This window comes from Ogataea angusta (assembly GCF_019207475.1).
Source record: "Ogataea angusta isolate 61-244 chromosome Unknown 61-244_NODE_1_length_1302399_cov_90.877568, whole genome shotgun sequence".
Classification (NCBI taxonomy): domain Eukaryota; kingdom Fungi; phylum Ascomycota; class Pichiomycetes; order Pichiales; family Pichiaceae; genus Ogataea; species Ogataea angusta.
In genome coordinates this window covers 747,253-760,146 of record NW_025065215.1, presented here as the reverse complement: position 1 = coordinate 760,146, position 12,894 = coordinate 747,253, and the positions used below count along the sequence as shown (strand labels likewise).

The 12,894-nt window shown below is 51.1% G+C and overlaps 10 protein-coding genes across 10 annotated transcripts; 5 read left to right on the top strand and 5 right to left on the bottom strand.

Moving 5' to 3' along the window:
- Positions 1 to 13: 13 nt before the first annotated feature.
- On the bottom strand, positions 14 to 637 carry KL928_000473 (uncharacterized protein; the record flags this gene model as incomplete). Its single annotated transcript, XM_043205460.1, has 1 exon — positions 14 to 637. The coding sequence occupies one exon, from the start codon at positions 635 to 637 to the stop codon at positions 14 to 16; it is 624 nt and encodes a 207-aa protein (XP_043062368.1).
- Positions 638 to 804: 167 nt separating this feature from the next.
- On the top strand, positions 805 to 2,565 carry KL928_000472 (uncharacterized protein; the record flags this gene model as incomplete). Its single annotated transcript, XM_043205449.1, has 1 exon — positions 805 to 2,565. One exon carries the CDS (start codon positions 805 to 807, stop codon positions 2,563 to 2,565), a length of 1,761 nt encoding a protein of 586 aa, XP_043062367.1.
- A 34-nt stretch (positions 2,566 to 2,599) lies between these two features.
- KL928_000471 (uncharacterized protein) lies at positions 2,600 to 4,045 on the bottom strand (the record flags this gene model as incomplete). The annotated part of the gene is made up of 1 exon (XM_043205438.1): positions 2,600 to 4,045. The coding sequence occupies one exon, from the start codon at positions 4,043 to 4,045 to the stop codon at positions 2,600 to 2,602; it is 1,446 nt and encodes a 481-aa protein (XP_043062366.1).
- A 1,125-nt stretch (positions 4,046 to 5,170) lies between these two features.
- On the bottom strand, positions 5,171 to 6,373 carry KL928_000470 (uncharacterized protein; the record flags this gene model as incomplete). The annotated part of the gene is made up of 1 exon (XM_043205427.1): positions 5,171 to 6,373. The coding sequence occupies one exon, from the start codon at positions 6,371 to 6,373 to the stop codon at positions 5,171 to 5,173; it is 1,203 nt and encodes a 400-aa protein (XP_043062365.1).
- Positions 6,374 to 6,658: 285 nt separating this feature from the next.
- KL928_000469 (uncharacterized protein) lies at positions 6,659 to 8,374 on the top strand (the record flags this gene model as incomplete). Its single annotated transcript, XM_043205415.1, has 1 exon — positions 6,659 to 8,374. The coding sequence occupies one exon, from the start codon at positions 6,659 to 6,661 to the stop codon at positions 8,372 to 8,374; it is 1,716 nt and encodes a 571-aa protein (XP_043062364.1).
- Positions 8,375 to 8,391: 17 nt separating this feature from the next.
- Positions 8,392 to 8,859, top strand: KL928_000468 (uncharacterized protein; the record flags this gene model as incomplete). Its single annotated transcript, XM_043205404.1, has 2 exons — positions 8,392 to 8,444; positions 8,526 to 8,859. The coding sequence occupies 2 exons, from the start codon at positions 8,392 to 8,394 to the stop codon at positions 8,857 to 8,859; spliced, it is 387 nt and encodes a 128-aa protein (XP_043062363.1).
- Positions 8,860 to 8,991: 132 nt separating this feature from the next.
- KL928_000467 (uncharacterized protein) lies at positions 8,992 to 10,815 on the top strand (the record flags this gene model as incomplete). Its single annotated transcript, XM_043205393.1, has 1 exon — positions 8,992 to 10,815. The coding sequence occupies one exon, from the start codon at positions 8,992 to 8,994 to the stop codon at positions 10,813 to 10,815; it is 1,824 nt and encodes a 607-aa protein (XP_043062362.1).
- A 2-nt stretch (positions 10,816 to 10,817) lies between these two features.
- Positions 10,818 to 11,126, bottom strand: KL928_000466 (uncharacterized protein; the record flags this gene model as incomplete). The annotated part of the gene is made up of 1 exon (XM_043205382.1): positions 10,818 to 11,126. The coding sequence occupies one exon, from the start codon at positions 11,124 to 11,126 to the stop codon at positions 10,818 to 10,820; it is 309 nt and encodes a 102-aa protein (XP_043062361.1).
- A 257-nt stretch (positions 11,127 to 11,383) lies between these two features.
- On the top strand, positions 11,384 to 11,674 carry KL928_000465 (uncharacterized protein; the record flags this gene model as incomplete). The annotated part of the gene is made up of 1 exon (XM_043205371.1): positions 11,384 to 11,674. One exon carries the CDS (start codon positions 11,384 to 11,386, stop codon positions 11,672 to 11,674), a length of 291 nt encoding a protein of 96 aa, XP_043062360.1.
- Positions 11,675 to 11,844: 170 nt separating this feature from the next.
- Positions 11,845 to 12,801, bottom strand: KL928_000464 (uncharacterized protein; the record flags this gene model as incomplete). The annotated part of the gene is made up of 1 exon (XM_043205360.1): positions 11,845 to 12,801. One exon carries the CDS (start codon positions 12,799 to 12,801, stop codon positions 11,845 to 11,847), a length of 957 nt encoding a protein of 318 aa, XP_043062359.1.
- Positions 12,802 to 12,894: the final 93 nt, after the last annotated feature.

The window sequence follows — 12,894 nt, the reverse complement described above, 5'->3', positions numbered from 1 at the left end:
ATGGTCACTTTGGCTAATGGTAGCACAGCGCGTACAGAAGAGGTGTCGCGGGGTGGTTCTGCTGCCACTCCGTGATGATGTCTGGAATTTTGTCCTCGAACGGGGGCGCGCTGAAATCCTGTAGACTCTTGGCATGGGCGTCCGACAACATTCGCGCAAGATCGAGAATGGCCTGAGCTCCTGTCAGCGCGCTTCTGTGCTCGTCGCGGATCTCGACGTTGAAACAGTGCACCGGCTGTTGTGTCTGGCTTGGCTCGAAGTAGTTTCTGCTGAAAAAGTCTTCCACCACCGAATCAAAGCACCTCTCCTCGCACGTTATCACGACCTGGAAGTCCAGCTCATTTTCAAACTCGGGGTACTCGCTTGGCGGCAATCGCTGAGGCGGCTGGTTATAATATGGCCATCTTTCGGGGGCCTTTTTGATGCTGATGTTCCGCTTGGTCATGTCCAACACTCCGTTGGCTTTGTGTATTTTCAGATCCTGCGTGTTGAGCTTTTCAAGGATTTTCGTGTACGGCGTGCCGAATTCAAACACGTTGGGCTGGTCGATCGTGGGACCGGGCAGTCTCACCGAGGTTCCCGTTCCGTACGACCTCACGGTGTACCCGGCGTCCTTCAGCACCTTGTGGGCCTCCATGGATCTGAGCGTTAGACTGGAGGCAGCTGAAACTTACCTGTTGTTGTTCGAGGCACAGACAGTGCAGAATTTGAGAGACATAGAAGTGAACAAGATATATAAGGCGAAAAAAATAAGCTGAAATAAATAAAATAAAATAAAATAAAATAAAATAAATAAATCCTGCAATGCTCTGGCTCTGGTGGAGCATTTGTTTGTACTCTACGGCCGTGCTGGCAGATAGCAGCTCTTCAGCGGCGGCGGCGCTGAATGAGTCCAGGGTAGAGTTGGACCTTCAGAACCTCACAGACTCGCTCGACGCCAACGAGTCCAGCCTCACTAACGAAGAAAAGTCGTACTTCCTGACCTTTGAAGAGTGGAAGAAGAAGAAGGTCGACGAGTCGCAGATCACGAAAAAAAGACCAGAACAGACGTCCGGCGACGAGCTTGAAGGCTCCATCGGCGAGGAGATGGAGATCGAAATCTCAATGTTTGGAGGCCCGGAACCAAAAGAGGATACAGGAAAGGTCTACAACGAAAGGTTCAATTTTGCGTCGTTCGACTGTGCCGCCACAATTGTCAAGACCAATGCGGAGGCAAAAGGCGCCAACGCCATTCTCAACGAAAACAAAGACTCCTATTTACTGAACGAGTGCAAGGCGAAAAATAAGTACGTAATCATCGAGCTGTGTGAGGATATACTGGTCGAGGAGGTGCTGCTGGGAAATTACGAGTTTTTCTCGTCCATGTTCAAGGACGTTCGGTTTTCCGTGAGCGACCGGTACCCGGCTACGACATGGCAGTCGTTGGGAGAATTCAAGGCAGAGAATATACGGAAACTGCAGATGTTCAAGGTGGAAAATCCACTAATCTGGGCAAAGTTTCTGAAGATTGAGGTCCTCTCGTACTACGGCGACGAATTCTACTGTCCGATTTCGTCTGTGCAAGTCCACGGAAAGACAATGATAGAGCAGCTCAAAGAGGAGGATAAGGAAGAGGTCAAGGAGAACGAAATTGAGAGGGAGCAGCCTGAGTTGGTTCCTGCGGATTTTTACGAAACACCGTCTTTCAATTTGTCTCTGAACGAGATTGTTTTCTCCCTGAATGGGTCTACAGACGACGATAACTGCAAAATCACTCCGTATTTGGGACTGGACAGATTTCTCAAGGAGCATCAGCAGGAGCTGTGCGAGGCAGGCGACTCGCCATCAGAAACAAGACCGAAGACCACGCAGACCACAGGAACACAGGAGTCGATCTACAAGAACATCATCAAGAGAATCTCGCTGCTCGAGTCCAACGCAACGCTCTCTCTGCTATACATTGAGGAGCAGTCCAAGATTCTGTCGAACGCGTTCGAAAACCTGGAAACCCGCCAAAATAAGCGGTTCAGCACGCTCATAGACCATTTGAACCAAACAATCCTTAACCAAATCGGCAACTTCCGGCTGCTGAACACAGAACTGGCATTTAATTTCGAGAATCTCTTCAATTATCAAAACAGCAAGTTCCAGCACTTGCTTCTCGAGACAGACTCTAAATTTGCCAGATTCGCGGACTCTCTCAGCTTCCAGAAGAAACTGAACTATCTGAATCTCGGCATAATCATCCTGCTACTCGTCTACATCATCATAACCAGAGATACGTACCTTGAGCCGGAATTCATAGCTTCCTCATACAGTGCAGGCCCACCGTATAAATCACCGTCTCAGTCTCCAGCGCACTCGCCGACGAATCCTCTGCCGAAACGAAAAAAATTCATGGACAGGTTTGTGTTTGGTTCCAGATCCATCTCTCCTACAGAGTACAAGAGCGAGTACGACTCAGAAAACGAGCAACCGGCCGAGCAAGAGGGAATCAAGGAAACAGAGCCAGAGAAAAAGGAGTCGGACGAATCGTCGATCGTGATCACCGACATGAAGATAGAAAAGAACGCGAGCGATCTATAATTTTAAAATATCATGTGCCATTATATTTGTGCAGTTATTGAGGGGTGTTGAGAATCGGCGACGAATCTGGGTATCTCGGCATGCCGGCATTTTGGTAATACATCTTTCGTTGAGCCAGCTCTTCGTAAGAGGAATCACACGTCGTTTGCGACGAAACGGAACTGAACGAGGAGAATTTGGAAGGCGAGTTGAATGGTGATGAGGTCGACTTGTTGAGAGTTGGAGAATGATATATTTGCGCAAATTGAGCCTGTGGCCGAGGCAGCTGCGTCAGCTCTGGGTAGTGCTCGAGATTGAGCAACAAGTTCGAGAGCTCGTCTGCCGTTGCTGGAGATAGGTTTTCGATGTCGTCCAGTTCCTTGCTGTGTTGTAGATGTTCGAGGTGATTTTCGGTGACAAAGTTCTTGATCACTGTGATCACCCCGAGTTGCGAGTACTTCTCGATCAAAACTTCTGCAGGGTTGAGTAGCGATTTAAGAAGCATGAGCGAGAGCTGGCGGAGCTGAGAGATTGTTTCCAATCCTTCGAATCCGTTGATGAATGGACCATATGCGTTGTTGATGCTTTCTGTGGACTGGAAGTGGTCCATGTCTGCATCGTGAATATCACTCGTGTCGTCGTTAAAATATTTGAAGCTCTTGGATGGAGTCACCGGCGTCGGCAGCTGTTGTTTAGACTTTGTCCGGAATTTGCTGCTCTGGTACTGAACATAGACAGACTCGAGCCAACTGGAACCTGTCTCGAGCTTGAGCATCGAGCAGGCCATCAAGTGCGCTGCAATGCCTATCATGGAAGTCTTGTAGTTGAGGTAGTTGCGCTCGTACAGCGACAGCTCACAAAGATATCTGCTGATGGCCAAGATGGCGCTCACGGTTGGCGAGTTTGACTTGTACTGGTCTAGCGGCTTGGCAAGGGTTTCTTTGCCGTCGTGGTCGCAGAATTTGATGGACAGCTGGAGAATGTCCTCGAGCGAGGTGTGGCCAATCGACCAGCCCAGCGTGCTGAGAATGTGGATCTCCATCTCTTTGAACATGCTTTCGTCGTACACGTTGGAGCACATGAGACTCAATTCGGACACGGTAGGCACCCTGGACTTTTTATCCTCGTACTTGGCCGCGATCCACAGAGCGGTGCATCCGATGAGCTGGTAATGCTGCTTAAACGCAATGCGTTTGGCGCAGTATCTGTCTATTATGTTCCAGCACAGGAACAGCGTCTGTGGCTTCAATTTGAGCGACGCGTGCATTTGTATTATGAAGTTGACCAGGTACGGTCTCATGAACCATTTCACCTCTGGCTGGAGGTCAATCATGGCCGCACTGGCCTGAGAGCTGTTTTCCAGAGTCTGCAAATGAGCGCTGATGCTTGCGAGGTACTCGTTTGCCACGACTCTGTTTCTGCGGTTCTCAATTGCCTCGAGTCTCGAGGGATATTGTTGGGCATGGGTTCTTCTTGGTGGGCCATATGTTCTGTGTCGCATATTGGATGGTGAGTTTGGCTTCTGGATACAAGATCCTCTTATAGATCAGGCCTGCTGAACAGTGATTGAAAAAACGATCTTCAAATGTGACCTATCTGGTTTCAAACCCTTAAAGTAGATTCGATGCGTGTTCAATTGCTAGATGCGCTGTATAGCATGTATATCAAACTTGTTCTGGAACTAGCGTTGAATTGAGGCAAAAGTCGGTCGTTTTGTCTTTGTTTCCCCCTTGGATGTGTAGGTTGCAACGGTGGTGTCGAAAAGAAAGACAATTGGGGACTTTGGAAAACAAAAGTAATTGACCACGCTAAACACTGCTCTTCAGACAACTAGGAAGAAACGGCAGATATCTCGAAATATGGAAATGTCGATTCTTTATAAATGTAGGTTCCCCCTTGTTTGGGCATGTACCACAAAATTTTCGTCTTGAAAGGAGTGCGCGACCCCTGTGATTCGGGCACGGGAATTTTTTTCGGGGCGGGCGACGCGTAAGCTCGCGGGGAAAATAGGGCAACGGGTGTCTCACGTCGATTAGCGCCGGCGCGCTATGGCCATCTTGTGTCGTGGCCGAGGTGCTCAGAAGTGCCCGCTTGGCTTGCACTGTGCTTGGAGGTTGCAGCTGCAGCTCCTTTGGTGCGCGGCGCGCAACGGCCCAAAAAAGTATTTTTTCAGATTGTAACAGTTTTCGCGCTGGCGCGTTCGCGTCGCGTACACAACCCTTGACATGTCATGGTGCTACGATCCCGCCAGAGGGTGGGAGCGAATGATTCTTTGCAGACTCGAGCTCAGAGACGTCAGCCGGCCTCCAGAGTGCAACTAGTAGGTGTGTGTCGGGTGCCAAAGTTTGCCCGACACCCGTCCCGGCCCCAGTCAAATTTGTGTCATTTTTAAAAAATTAGCGGCAACCCTAAATTTGCTACAATTAACTTCGACTTATTTTTATTTGCTAAAGAATCAAACCATATGTGATGTAAAAACTCTGAATACCACAGACCCTACATCGTTGCAGTGTAATCGGCTGATACAAAACACCTGGTGGAGACAGAAACCGTGCTATTAGTTATACCGGACATGACAGCGCTTATGCGCCCCTGAGCCGCCAAGCCGCAAACGCACAGATATCGCTTAGAGCGGCGCTGCAGCTTTATCTTTTTCTGGTCCGACCGGCTCTGCAGCCTCAACCGGGTCCTTCTTCTGCAAGCAGTTGAACCACCGTGTGTTCTCAAATAGGCCCCTGGCGCTCTTGTCGACATCAATTTTGGTGTTGCGGCCGTAAACGGCGCCCGGATAGGTGACAAGCATGAGGCAGATCGCAAGTGCCATCATAAGCGCCTCCAGAATGAAAAAGTAGATTTCTGTCACTGCCAAATGGCCGGCAAAGCCCTGCGCAAGCTCAATCAAACGATAGATTGACCGAATAAACACAAAAATAACTGCCAGTGAAATGAAGCTGATGTAGACCAAAAACACCTTTCTCTTTCTAACCGAAGCGTATTGAGGGTCGAAATTATCGTCGCCGTGCTTTCTGTAGCTCCTGTAACATCTGAACAGAAACACGTACCAAAAGAACTGGAAAAGGGCAATGGAAAAAACTTGAAAGGCAAGGCCTCCAACCATGATGTTGGCACCGCTGCGGGTGCTTTCAAGCACACTCAGAGCGCTGGAAGCAACGCCACCGCCAATGGCCTGTAGAACAAGTGCAGTTATGTCGCACATAATGAAGATCAGCGAATATTGCATTGGCTTGAGCCAGGAATACATTTGGCCCATGATGATGGTCATCTCGCCAATTGTGTAATAAATACCGGCCATGATGAAACAGGGAGCCAGAGTTAAGCAGACCAGTTGGAGGACATAACCATTGAAAGACATAATGTTCTGCGAGGACCAGATACGCCCGCAATAACCCAAGACTTCGAGAATTAAACCGCAAATAAAACAAGTGAAAAACCACCAGTTTCTATAGATGGCTCCGTAAACGACCTGCATGGCAAGGAAGATACTCATCACGACTAGCAGAGCAATGTTTCCACCCAAAGAGGGAGCGTTTCCTCCATAGAACGCATTATTGTCGAACAATTGCTTCATAATTGCCGAAGCAACCGCAGCCTCAGCAGACGCACTTGAAGCCGCTGCAGGGTCCGTGATGGTCGCCGCAGCCTGTGCAAGCGAGTAGTACGACATGGTGGCCTTCGCCTGCTCAGCAACAAGGGCCAGACTCTTCGAGGTGACCTGTGCCGTCGCAGTTGCGAGGACCGAGGTGGCCGAATCGAAAACCGAGGCTGCCGAAACGTATACGGAGGAGTAAGACGCGAGTTCCGATGTCATGTGTGGAGAATTAGGTATTAGGGACCCTTTATAGGAGTGAGCAGAGCGAAGTATGGATGAAGAAGGCGCAGGGGGTAAATATAAAAAAAACAGCAGATTCGTCGGCTTGAGCCGTGCCAAATAACTTTTATTTAATTTATGGGCACAGGACACTATAGAGTTCGGGTTTAAAGCCCGACATGCGTCGAGGCGCGGAACAAATCTGGGGGCACATCGAAAAGAAAAAACATTACAAGCGCGTCACGTGACTAGCGATGATTTCTCAAGTGTGGATCGGGATGGTGTATGAAAAAGGAAGCGGCCAAAGCTGAAAAATACCAGCACACTATGGCCCCTAACTTCCTGATCATTGTCGCTGACGACCTCGGGTTCACCGACCTGAGTCCATTTGGAGGCGAGATTTCCACCCCCAACCTGTACAAGCTGGCTCTGGACGGCTATCGGTTCACGCAGTTCCACACAGCGTCGGCTTGTTCTCCTACAAGATCAATGCTTCTGTCAGGCACCGACAACCATCTTGCCGGCCTCGGCCAGATGGCCGAGTTTGCTAGGAACTACCCGGAAAGGTTTGCGGGCAAGCCTGGCTACGAGGGTTACCTGAACGATAGAGTAGCTGCGTTGCCCGAGATCTTGCATGACGCGGGCTACTATACTTTTATATCTGGAAAGTGGCATCTTGGATTAGACCGTCCTCACTGGCCTGTTCAGCGCGGTTTTGAGCGTTCCTTCACGCTGCTGCCCGGAGCCGGAAACCACTTCAAGTATTTCCCCAAGTCCAAAGAGGGCGGCGAGCCCATTGGGTTTATGAGGCCATTTTATGTGGAGGACGACAACGAGCTGGATCCGTATGATCTGCCCGAGGACTTTTACAGCACCCACCTGTACACGGACAAGGCTCTGGACTTTCTGCAGGACGAGAAACGGGCCGGGCGGCCTTTCCTCGGTTGTTTGACCTACACTGCCCCACATTGGCCGTATCAGGCCCCACGCGAGGTGATAGATAAGTACAAGGGCCGTTACGATTCGGGACCGGCAGTGCTGCGCCGCGAGAGGCTGAAACGCGCGCTCGAGCTGGGAATTATCCCCGACGGCATCGAGCCGCACCAGGTGGAAACTCACCGCGACAAGACTTGGGAAGAGCTGACCGACGAGGAGAAAAAGATCGAAGCCCGGATCATGGAGATCTACGCCGCCATGGTCGAGGTTCTTGACGCGGACGTCGGGCGCGTGGTGGACCACCTGAAAGAAACGGGTGAGTACGACAACACGCTCATTCTGTTCATGTCAGACAATGGAGCCGAGGGCATGCTCTTGGAAGCCATGCCGTTGTGGATGGAGAGAACAGAAAACGCCATTCGCGCACACTACAACAACTCTTATGACAATCTGGGAAACAAGGACTCTTTCGTGTGGTACTCCGACCAATGGGCACAGGCCGCGACGGCCCCATCGTACATGTACAAGATGTGGGCGTCCGAGGGAGGCATTCGGTGTCCCCTCATTTTGAGGTATCCGAAATTTGCCCTTCCTGCAGGTGGCGTGAGCGGCGAGTTCTGCACGGTGATGGATATCTTGCCGACCGTGCTGGAACTTGCAGGCGTCCAGCACCCGGGCACAGAGTACCGCGGCCGCAAAGTGCTCACGCCCAGAGGAAAATCGTGGGTCTCGTATCTCAAGGGAGGAGACAGGATCCACGACGAGGACACAGTCACCGGCTGGGAGCTGTTTGGCCAGCAGGCCCTGCGCAAGGGCAAGTACAAGGCCTTGTACATCCCCAAGCCGTACGGCCCTGGAAGATGGCAGCTGTTCGATCTGACAGCAGATCCCGGCGAGATCCACGATCTGGCAGAGTCGCATCCCGACAAGCTCAAGGAGCTGCTGGACCACTGGGTGCAGTACGTGGCAGAGACAGGGCTGGTGGAGTTCAGCTCCGGCGCGGCCACTTTAGTGGAGATCGAAAACCACAGGCCTTATATTTTGAAAAAAGTGCCAGAAAATTAGAGAAAAAATTATTTAGGATGAGTGAATTTGATTTGGAAGAGCCTCTCACATCGACGGCCCGCCCACGTAAGTAGTCAGCCGCCCCCCCCACGCTAACCCCAGTGACCGACTCCGTGCTAACCGTGCGGATCATCAAGTCTTTCCCCTATAGAAACGTCCGCAACCACGTGTTTCCGCACGTCGACCTGAAAAACACCACCCCAAAACAGCTCTTCGACACGATCATCAACACCATCAACACCACAGGCGCTCTCAGACCGTACAGAGGCGTGGACTACGACACGCTCAAGATCTACACCCACGCACACGGCAGCAAGACGATGAATCTGGTGATCAACATGGATCACGACGATGACTGGATCCTGGACCTCGAGGACAACACCAGGACGCTCGCAGACTACGGGATCGCCAACGAGACCGAATTGAGCATCTTCAAGCGGGCAGAGTACGAAAAGTTCAAGGCCAACCCGGAGGAGAAGTGGTAGCTGGGTCACGTTTACGTAAGCATGGGTCCATGGCGAAAATAAATACGGGAAATAAAACGGTTCAAAAACCACATTATCTGATGCCACAGTTTTTCTTTTAAATTTTAAACCCTCTTTCGTTTCATATACAACATGAGTGTGCTTCAGAAGGTGTGCAAGAGCCCAGACTCGAACGGTCTGGAGCAAGTGATGAGCAACAGCATCACGTCGGGGCCTTCTTCGCAGCAGGAAATACAGCGGACTGACAATTCATCCCCCGAAGATCCCCCTAATAAATCCATAGTGACGCCATTCCTCACCAGCCATTTGCAAGACCAGGACGACTGCGAAAAACGATTTTGCTACAGGCACAATCCCAAAGTCCGGTTCGACCGTCGTTCTGACGAGACAAAGATGCGGGAGATCCAGTCCGAGCTCGAGAAGCTCCCTCGCCGCGATAAGGAGGCGATTTCCCACGTGTGGTCCATCTTCAGCGCCGCCCCCACGCAACACCGCAGCCTCATCCTCAAAGGGTTGCTCAGCCAGTGTTGTTTCCCGCAACTGTCGCTCATTTCGCAGGAAGTTTCCAAACTGATCAAGATCGACTTCATTGAGACGCTGCCGAGCGAGATAGCGCTCAAAATTCTGTGTTATCTGGACTGCCAGAGCCTTTGCAATGCTGCCCAGGTCTCCACGAGGTGGAAGCAGCTGGCCGACGATGACAGGGTCTGGAGATATATGTGCGAACAGCACATCGACCGGAAGTGTCCTCAGTGCGGTTGGGGGCTACCACTGATGGCAGTCAAGAAACTGCAGGAATGTAGCCGCAGACGCAGAAGCAACGACATGGACTCTACAGAGTCTATTGTCGAGCGGCTGCCGCCAAGACTCGACGACTGCAAGCCAGACGTCAAAAGACAGAAGGTCAACAAGAAACGGCCCTGGAAGGCAGTTTACTCGGAGCGATACACCGTTGAGCGCAATTGGAGAAAGGGATTATACAAGATTAAACGGTTTGAGGGCCACATGGACGGCGTTCTGTGCTGCCAGTACGACAACAACAATTTGCTGATGACGGGGTCTTACGACAAGACTATCAAGATTTGGAACGTGGAGACAGGAAAACTGCTGCGCACGCTGACGGGCCACACACGAGGCGTGCGCACGCTCGCATTCGACGACCAGAAACTCATCACCGGGGGTCTGGACTCCACCATCAAGGTCTGGAACTACCGCACGGGCCAGTGTATATCCACGTACACGGGCCACGAGGAAGGCGTGATCAGCGTCGACTTTCACGAGAAACTCATCGTTTCAGGCTCGGCAGACAACACGGTCAAGGTTTGGCACGTCGAGTCGCGCACGTGCTACACGCTGCGTGGCCACACCGACTGGGTTACCTGTGTGAAGATCCATCCGAAGAGCAACACGCTTTTCAGCGCTTCGGACGACTCCACGGTGCGCATGTGGGACCTGAACACGAACGAGTGTCTGAGGGTGTTTGGAGGAGTCGAGAACAACGGCCATGTTGGCCAGATCCAGTGTGTGATACCATTTTCGCTGAAGGACGCCATCGTGACCGATTTCGACGAGAAGCTGACCGACGAATCCGAAAAACAGACCGATGAACAGACCCAGAGTGACCAGGACTTTGTTCTGCAGAACCCAGAGCTCCCAACGCACCTCCTCACTGCCTCTCTGGACAACACCATCAAGCTCTGGGACCTCAAGACCGGCAAGTGTGTCCGGACCCAGTTTGGCCACATCGAGGGTGTTTGGTCCATTGCAGCAGATACGTTCCGTATCGTGAGTGGTGCCCACGACAAGCTGATCAAGGTCTGGGACCTGCAAACTGGAAAATGCATGCACACGTTTGCCGGTTCCAGCGCGCCGATCACGTGCGTGGCGCTGGGCGATTCGAGGTTTGTTTGTGGTCTGGAGAACGGCGACGTGAAGATGTATTGTTTCGACGCATAGCTTTATAATAAAACACTGGTTAGGGAATAGGAAGTTGCAATATTAAACAGCACAACAATGATTCCGTAGATGAACGTAAGCCACGGGTTGAGTCCAAACTGACCGCTTTTGTATATTTCGGCAAGTAGCAGGCCAATCAGCGATCCAGACAACACTGCCTGGATCACTCCGACCAGCACGTAGACGCCCACGATGGCCACCAGCGCAGTGCCTTTTTTCTTGCTATTCTTGTTGTTCTTGTAGTATGTGAAGGAAGCGATCAATGCGGCTGCCAGATAGAACGCAGTCATCAAAATGATACACCAGAACATTGTGAATTTAACCACATCTTTGGTGTAATAGAGAGTGAACTTGGTCAACGGCCATCCCAGAGCCGGAAATCGGGGGGCAATGTATCCGACGGGCACATATGTCATGAAATCACCAAAAAAAATAAAAATAAATAACGTAAAATAAATGTCAAACGCGCTTACATAATGCGGAGCAGATGTACTAAGATAAGTTAGTTACAGGTGTACCACAGACGTATGCGTGAAAAACCGGTAATCAGGAGTGGATTTTAAGGCAGATGACTCGCCAGGTATTTCCTAGGAAGGAAGGAGCAGAAAATCAGCTACTTTTTGAATTTTGGTGTGTAACATATCCAGGCTCAAATTTGTCCGTGATCAGGGGCTATTTGATGCTAAGCTCACCTAGCTGGAGCCTGCGGCCACTTTTCACAGCCACTCCTCATTGCTCAGATGCCAAGCCATGCCAGATTGTCAGCCAGATCTGGTCCGAGGTATACCTACTCCCGGATCTTAGCCGTACTGGAGAGACCACTCAGCATCACGATAGTGGACTTTCGGCGCACACGTGACATGAAACAAAGTATGCTTGCAACCTGCCTCATAGGAAGTCCAGCGCGGCTTGTCTTGTGCCTTAAATGTGCCCAAGAAGTTCAAGTGACGACACCCAGCAACCTAAATATCATTTCCCATCCTACAAAAACCTGCCACTCGCTCTAATCGATCAATCACTATACACGCTTCAGTCAATGTCAGCCTCGTCTCTTAGCCGTTTGATGCATTTCAGAACAAACAGGCGAGCGTCCAGAGCGCTGAAGCGCACGTTCTCCATGCTCATATTAATTTTGTGCTTTTCCTCTGCGTTGAGCAACCGTGCTACCAAAATCGCCGTGAACCCAGCCACGCTGATACCGCAGTCCGACCCGTTGCTCTGCTGCGGCGGGTGCGCGTCGACTGCAATTCTGAACTTGGCCCCATAGTATTGCTCAATCTTGCTCACCAGCTGCCTTGTCTCCTGCTCGTTGGCAGACTCCATCGAGTCGTAAACCATAGCCAGCCGGTCCTCGACACTGAGCACCACCAGGGACCAATGGTACCCGCCCTCGGCCACCCCAAGGTCCTCGTTGTCGTTCAGAGGCATGAACACAAATTTCGCCTTCTCGATCGGCGGAAGAACACCCTTGAGCTGGGTTGGCTCCGGATGATGGGCCAGCAAAAACGTAAATGTAGGCATCAGTAATATTATGCTCGTTTCTATCATTTGCTTGTTGGAAAAGCGGATTCGACGTCTCAGCGTCGGTTCGATGTGCACACGAGTAATATACTCGTAGATGAAGGCCAGGTTGTTGTCGTTAAGCCACTCGTCGTCTCGAAGATTCAGAATATCCTCGCGATAGACGGTGATCTCGTGGAATTTGAGCACCTTCTCGTCACCAGAGCACAGCTCCTGCACGAGTGACCACTCGGACCGCGGGCTCTTGCGCTGTCGACGCTGTTTATGCTGCTGCTTTTCCCGTTTCTTGCGTGCACGAGCACTTTCTTTGGCATGCTTCTCGCGCTCGGGAATTTCATTAATCAGCTCACCGTCAGCAGGCTCCAGCTGGTCAAAGCCGTTTGTATACACTGGACCGGTGTCAAACGCCTCTTCCGCATCAGGACACAAAAAATAGCCCCTGTTGGCACTGAAGACAGTGTTCATATATTTCACAGGATTTTGGAAAATAGTCCACGCCTAACACCCCCTCGGGTACAGAGACCTACACCTCGCACCATACTCATATGTGCAACAGGT